This window comes from Vulpes vulpes, chromosome 8 (genome assembly GCF_048418805.1).
Source record: "Vulpes vulpes isolate BD-2025 chromosome 8, VulVul3, whole genome shotgun sequence".
NCBI classification, from domain to species: domain Eukaryota; kingdom Metazoa; phylum Chordata; class Mammalia; order Carnivora; family Canidae; genus Vulpes; species Vulpes vulpes.
Window position 1 is genome coordinate 2,943,728 of NC_132787.1, and position 6,703 is coordinate 2,950,430.

Below are 6,703 nucleotides of genomic sequence, written 5' to 3' on the forward strand. Positions count from 1 at the left end.
TCAAGCTAAACACATTCTCAACTTTATTCAGCATCCTAGCGATGGCTCTTCCGTACAGTGGAGGAAGGGAGACCCCCCCAATAGGGCCCTAGAGGGACAGTGAAGCCCAGACTTGACCATTAGCCAAGGTTAGAGGGATGACCAAAGATTGGCAACCGCAGAACAAGGAAGCCAGGGGTGGCCATTCCAAGTCTCCTCAAGGACCTGGAGCAGGTTCCAGAGCCCCAAGGGCCCAACAGTACGATCCCCAGAAGCCCAGGTCTGCAAGCCATCCAGGAGAGCCCATGGCCCCCGTAGGCCTAGAGGGCCAGGGTGTCTTTGATGAGCCTGCGCATGGTGGTGGTGACCGACGTGCCTAGAGCATCAGTAATCTGGAAGGAAATCTTGTAGAGGTAGGGCTGCACATCCCGCAAGCCCGTGTCGAACACATTGTCCACCTCCGACTGCGTGGGCATCTTGGGCAGGTATTCGTGCCTGTTCATCACCTCCACAATGTTGATGACCTTCTCACAGAGCTTCTCGCCCACCTTCTCCCGGCAGATCTGCCGCTCCTGCTCTGTGGCCAGGGCTACCACGTGCACCTTGACCGTCCACACTTCCCAGGGGATGCATTCGTCGGAGAAAGGCCAGCGAGACTTCTTCTTCTGGTAGAACTCCAGGGACATCTGCCCCAGCCCATCACCCCCAGAGTTGCGCAGTGCGTCCTGGGGAAGGAGGGGTAACAGATGAGCAGGCCAAGGCCTCGGAGAAGCTGGCTCCCTGGGAGCGCCTGCTTCCTACACCCCAGGGAATGAGGCTCTCCTAGCTTTATTCGTCCTTCAGGGAGGCAGGGAATGAGACCCCCAGAGGGACTCCTGTGAAGTGACACAGCAAACCGTCCGCCTAAACTCGAGTGCTCCAAGCAAACCAACAAAATCTCTCCCAAGAAAATTGGAAGAGGGGATTAAAGCCTCATGATCCTAGGGGCATCTGGGCGGCCCAGCAGTTGAGCGCCTGCCTTCGGCCCAGGTCCTGACCCCGGGGTCCTGGGATCGAGTCCCACGTCTGGCTCCAGGCATAGAGCCTGCTTCTCCCTCTGCCTGTGTCTCTGCCTCTCTCTCTCTCTCTCTCTCTCTCTGTGTCTCTCAGGAATAAATAGGTAAAATCTTAAAAAAAAAATAAATAAAAGACCCATGATCCTTAACTAGAAAAAAGGAAACTAAGGGGCGCCTGGGTGGCTCAGTCGGTTTAGCATCTACCTTTGGCTCAGGTTATGATCCCAGGGTCCTTGGGATTAAAGCATGTGGTGGGGAGGGAGCACTCCCTGCTCAACAGAGTCTGCTTCTCTCTATCTCAAATAAATAGGAAGGAAGAGAAGGAGGGAGGGAGGGAAAGAGGGAGGAGGGAGGGAGGGAGGAAGGACGGAGAGAGGGAGGGAGGGAACCAGGAATAAAAGGGGGCTCAGAGCCACCTTCAACCCAGGGCCTGATCCCGAAGACCCAGGATCCAGTCGCAGGTCAGGCTCCCTGCAGGGACCCTGCTTCTCCCCCTGCCTGTGTCTTTGCCTCTTTCTCTCTCTCTGTCTCTCGTGAATAGATAATATCTTAAAAAAAAAAAAAAAAAAAAAAAGAAGGGGGAAGGGAAGAACAGAGCAGACCTGGCTTCTCCGTCTTCTCCTCTGGAAGCAAACGAGAGCACCGCACCCAGTAATTCGGGCCATCCCCTCACTCCAGGGGTGGGGGCCCCATTCCTCCTCCTAGGGCAGCCAGGCCCCTGCAGCACCTTTCCATGGGAGTTGGGGCCAGCTTGGAGGGTAGAGATGCTTCCCTCAAGTCCTGAACTGTGCACCAAGGAATTAGTTCTCTCCTCTGTGGACAAAGTGAGGCCCTGGACCTCGGCTGGTCCTAACGCCAACCCCCTGGAATGCTAACTGCGGGCCCAGCTGGTTCACACACTTGACGCGCTCGGTTCACCTGACCCCCTAGTGCCTTCGCCTCTGAGGCAGGTGCGATTATCAGTCCAACCTCACCCAGAGACCCCGAGGCCGGGAGGTGAGGTCACCTGCCCAAGGTCACACACTCAGGCTCCAGCCTCCAGGCTCTTAGCCATCGTACCTACGGGCCTCTTACAAGGCATCCAGCGGACAGACAGCGACTAGCACGGCCGCCCTTCAAGGACTCGGAGACTCCTGTGAACCTACCCTTTGTGGTCTCCGAGGGACTGGGCGGGGGACCCGGGGCCTGGCAGGGTCCACGTCCCGCCGTGAGCACATGCTGCCAGCACCACGTAAGACTCTCCAAACGTTTGGGGAGTGGAGTCAGCCATGAGCTCACAGACGGCACCTTACAAAAATGCCCGCACTCTAGAATTTAAAACAGCCCCTCACGGGAACAGTGCGACCCTGCAACCCTGCATGAAAACCCAATAAAAAATCAGCCCGACTCACACCGCCGGAGGTGACCAGCACCCGCAGCAGCTGTGTCCCTCACACCCTCCTCCAGGCCCACAGGGGCGGGCGCATGCAAACCTGTGCCACATGGCCCAGGGGGCTGTGCCACCGCAGGGCCGTCACCTGAGCCCAGCAAGCTCAGGGGATCTCCCGGGGGAGACCCAGGCGGCTGAAGGGAAGAGGGGCAGACGGAAGGCCCGGCCCACAGGGGCAACAATCACCGTAGGGCCCCCCACATCACTGCTGCAGGGCCCTCCTGCTCCCCCGCCCTGGCAGGTTGGACCAGCCTCTTCGCCATGCCGCCCACAGCCATCCTCCCCGCAGGGAGCGCTGAACGCCCTGCCCTGTTCCCTGGGATGGGAGAGCCTGACCTGAGCACCCAGGAAGGCTTGGCTGGCCCGAGGACCCCCTGCCAGCCGCCGGGCCGCACCCCTACCTTGAATTCGCCCACAACCTTGCGCAGGGCACGGTCCAGCTCCTCGGAGGAGACGCGCACGTAGGTGAAGTCGATGAAGTCACAGTCCACATCCTGGGTGCCCACGGTGCCAATGGAGTAGGTGCCCTCCTTCTTGTAGTGGAACTTGCCTGTGCTACGGTGCAGCAGCACTGTGTGCAGCACGGCCAGCATGGCCTCCTCCACCTGCCGCCCTTCCACCGACACCTCCAGCACCTCCGAGCGACAGTTCATCCTGAGGCCAGCAGCCCACACCAGGGCGGGGGACGGGAACCGAGACGGGGAGCTTCACCCCGGCCAGGGGCCACCCTGCAAGAGCAGCCAGGTCAGAGAGCTCACACCTTCTCACTGACCCACAGGCTACCTGTCCCCTTCCTCCCGGCCCAGCCAGCCTCTGCCTCTGCTGGCCCTCCTCTGCGTCCCGGCAAGGCCTACTATCGGAAGGCTCGTGGGGGAGAAGGGGAAGGGAGCTTCAAAGCTACCGGCAAACAACAGCAAAGGCTCGACTTCAGTAGGGCGTCCAGCGCAGCGTACGGCAAACGGTCCCCGTGCAGCAGCCGTCAGGCACTGGCCGTTCAAGGCAAGCAGGGCCCCTGCCCCTGAGAAGCCTCAGCGCTAGAGTGAGGCAGGTGATGTTACCTGAGCGGCCAGAGCACAAGGCGGGAGGAGAAGGAAAAGGAAGCCTGGAGCCTGACTGCCTGGGCCTTGGATGACCTGACCGGGTTAAGGCATCCGGACCCTGCTGAGGGCGGTGGAGGGTCAATGCCCTGCTGTGCCAAGATCAGATCTGCGTGTCAGAAAGTTAACTCAGGACACGAGGCGAGGGATGGCTCTCAACTATTTTGCGGCCAGAAACTGCTTGGAGAAATCAGTAAAACTATGAAGACAGGGCTCTAACACCTGACGGACACACACACACCCCAAATCTCACCCGGTGCCAGGGCCAGCCACAGCCTCCAGGGTAAAAACTTTTAGATTGAAGGCAGAAGGGCTGGGCAAGAAGAGGTCCAGCTGGAAGCCACATCAGGAGGGAGTTACAGACGCAGCCGTGGGATGCGGGACAGTGAAGTGCAGAGTGGGGGGAGGGGGGTCATGTCCAACGGTCCCGGGGGGAACCCCAGCTCCTCTGTGCCTAGCTCTGTGACCTCATGAAAATCATTCACCCTCTCTACGTGTGCTTTACCTGTAAATACAGATTCTTGTGGGGATCAAATAAAATCACGTATATAAAACACACCAGAATGGTGGTTAAGAACAGTGACTCTAAAGCTAGGCGGCCCGGCTCTGCCACTGGCTCACTGTGTGATCTTGGACAAGCTACTTAACTCCTGTGTGCCTCAGTTTCCCAAATCTATATACACGGGATCTATAAAAGCTACCCTGAAAGGACTGTCCCAGGGATTGGAGGAGGTGGCCCCTGCAAAGCACTTTTAAAGCAGTTCCTGGCAAGTAGGAAACACTAAGTATCCTCCGTCACTATAATTCGTTACGATCACGGTGGCCGAGAGGACACAGGCTATGACACAGAACTGGTGGGCCGAGGGCGCAGGCCAGAACACACTTGAGAACCAGGCCTTGGTAAATAACTGAGTATGAGCCCCAAAGGAGGAGGAAAACAGTCGAATTTCTGGCCGAGTGTTCAGCTTACAAACCTGCCCTGACGGGGAGCTCACCACCCGTCCCAGCGCTCCGTCCCACTCTGAGACCGCTCTACTCAGCCATTCCTTGTACAGGAGGAAGCCGCCCGCCTGCCATAGTTTTGATCCGAGGAGCCACACAGAGTAAGGCTCACCCCCTTCCACTAATGGGCCTTTCAGGTACCTGGACCATCACCACCCACTCCCACCACAGGGTAGAGGTCCCCGGGCCCCACACCCACGCCAGCTGCCCGCGGGCCGTCACATCTGGCAGCTTCCTCCAGGTGTACTTCAGCTCCTCTCCATCTCCACTCAACAGCGGTGCACGCTCGAGGAACAGCTGGCTCTGCCTCCCGCCCGGTACCGGCCCGGCCTCCCTGTCCCCGCAGTCCTCTCTTCACCAGCGTCCTCCCGTCCTGGCCCTCCCACTAGACGGACAGATCCTCCAGGGCGAGGACTGGACCCTACTCATCCCTGGGAGCCCGGTGCCTGGGACCTAGTACTAAGCAACGGCTTGATGACTCAGCGTGACCCAGAGGCTCCAGGTCCTTCCAGGGGCTGCTGGGCGGGTATGGCCTGCACTCAGGACTCCTGCTCTCCTGCTCACTTCTGCCCTCTAGTAAGATTTCCCTAAACAGCCTCCCCCCCCCCCCCCCCCCCCCCCGCAGCGAGGCTCCCAGCCCTGACCCAGCTGCCCCTTCTTCCGGTGTCCCCCACAAACCTTCACCCAGGCCACTTACCTCGGCCCCTCGCCCTGGGCCTTCCCCCGTTCCCCACACCTCCTCCGGGAAGTCGGTACTGACCGGCCCCACCAACCCCGCAGCAAACCACCCCTGGTGGGAGCTCATTCGGCCCCTGCCCCCACCCCCAGGCCAGGTGTGCGAGCACAAGGCCAGGCTGCAGCCAGGGCAGCCCCACGCCCACTCACCCGAACAGGCCGGGCGCGGGTCCCTCCGGCGCGGACCAGGTCCCGGCTGCTCCCCACGCGCAGGTGTCCCCTCGGCAGGTGCGCCCCGACTGAGCGCAAGGGGTGGCCTAGGAGCAAACACAGAAGGCTCCAGGCGGCGTCGGACGCGGGGCGGGGCGGGGGCCGCAGGGAGGGCCTGGCGCGGGTCCCCAGGCTCCCTCCAACGGTGGGGGAGATGCCCGGGAGCGCCCGCGAGCTTCTCAGGGAAGGGGGCAGGGGGCGGCCGGCAGGAGCGGCCCCCCCCGCCCCCCCCCGCCCTCGGGAGGCTCCCTCCGGCACCCCCGCCCCCGCCCCTCAACCCCGGGGCTCCCACCACAGCGCGGCCCGGCCGCGCCCCCCTTACCGACCCCTGCCCCCCGGCGGCTCCACCGCCCTCCCCCCGCCCCCACCGACCCCGGGGCCCCCGGCGGGAGCGCGAGCACAGCCCGGCCCGGCCGCGCCCCCCTTACAGCCCCCGCCGGCCCCCCTGCCCCCGGCGGCTCCCTCCCCGCCCCCCCTCGGCAGCTGCGCCCCCCGCTCCCCCGGCTCCCCCCCTGCTCCCCCCCCGCCCCTCCCTGCTCCCCCGGCCCCCTCCCCTCTCTCCCCTGGTCCCCAGCGGCTTCCCCCGCCCCTCCCCTGCCTCCCGGCCCCCTCCCCGCTCCCCCCGGCTCCCCCCCCGCCCCTCCCCTGCCCCCCGGCCCCCCCGCGCCCCCCCCGCCCCCCGGCGGCTCCCCCCGCCCCTCCCCGCCCCCCGGCGGCCCCCCCCCGCCCCTCCCCGCTCCCCCCCTGCTCCCGGCGGCTCCCCCCGCCCCTCCCCGCCCCCTGGCGGCTCCCCCCTCCCTCCCCTGCCCCCCGGCCCCCTCCCCGCCGCCCCCCGCTCCCCCCCTGCTCCCGGCGGCTCCCCCCGCCCCTCCCGCCCCCCGGCGGCTCCCCCCACCCCTCCCCGCTCCCCCCCTGCTCCCGGCGGCTCCCCCCGCCCCCTCCCCCCCGCTCCTCCCCGCCCCCCCGCCCCCCCCCCGGCCCCCGGCAGGTGCGCGATCACCGCCCGGCCCGGCCGCGCGCACGGCCCTCCCGAGTCCCGGGTCACCTGCCGGCCGCGGGGCCTCGGCGGGGAGGGGACGGCGGGGCGGACGGGCCCACTCACCGCCGCGAGCTGCTCGGGCGCCGCCGGGCCGGCACTTCCGCCATAGAGACGAGGCGGGAGGCGGGAGGCGGGAGGCGGGAGGCGGGGCCGGGCC

The 6,703-nt window shown here is 64.5% G+C and overlaps 1 protein-coding gene across 5 annotated transcripts; it reads right to left on the reverse strand.

Moving 5' to 3' along the window:
* Positions 1-6,703, reverse strand: ATG101 (autophagy related 101). 5 transcript variants are annotated; one of them, XM_072765222.1, is made up of 5 exons: positions 6,610-6,699; positions 5,448-5,554; positions 3,365-3,497; positions 2,865-3,191; positions 1-704 (listed from the first exon to the last, which is right to left on the reverse strand). In XM_072765222.1, the coding sequence occupies exons 4-5, from the start codon at positions 3,114-3,116 to the stop codon at positions 300-302; spliced, it is 657 nt and encodes a 218-aa protein (XP_072621323.1). In that variant the 5' UTR covers positions 3,117-3,191; positions 3,365-3,497; positions 5,448-5,554; positions 6,610-6,699; the 3' UTR covers positions 1-299. The 5 variants fall into 5 exon arrangements, with proteins under 5 accessions (XP_072621323.1, XP_072621322.1, XP_072621324.1 ...); XM_072765221.1 differs by having other exon boundaries at positions 6,553-6,666; XM_072765223.1 differs by lacking the exon at positions 3,365-3,497 and adding an exon at positions 3,522-3,669 and having other exon boundaries at positions 6,553-6,666.

Bases quoted from the DNA above. Each gene is read 5' to 3' on its own strand.
- ATG101 (XM_072765219.1), bottom strand. From the start codon at position 3,116: ATGAACTGTCGCTCGGAGGTGCTGGAGGTGTCGGTGGAAGGGCGGCAG. The intron at 705-2,864 runs GTAGGGGTGCGG...CTCCTTCCCCAG, and splicing joins AGGTTGTGGGCGAATTCAAG to GACGCACTGCGCAACTCTGG.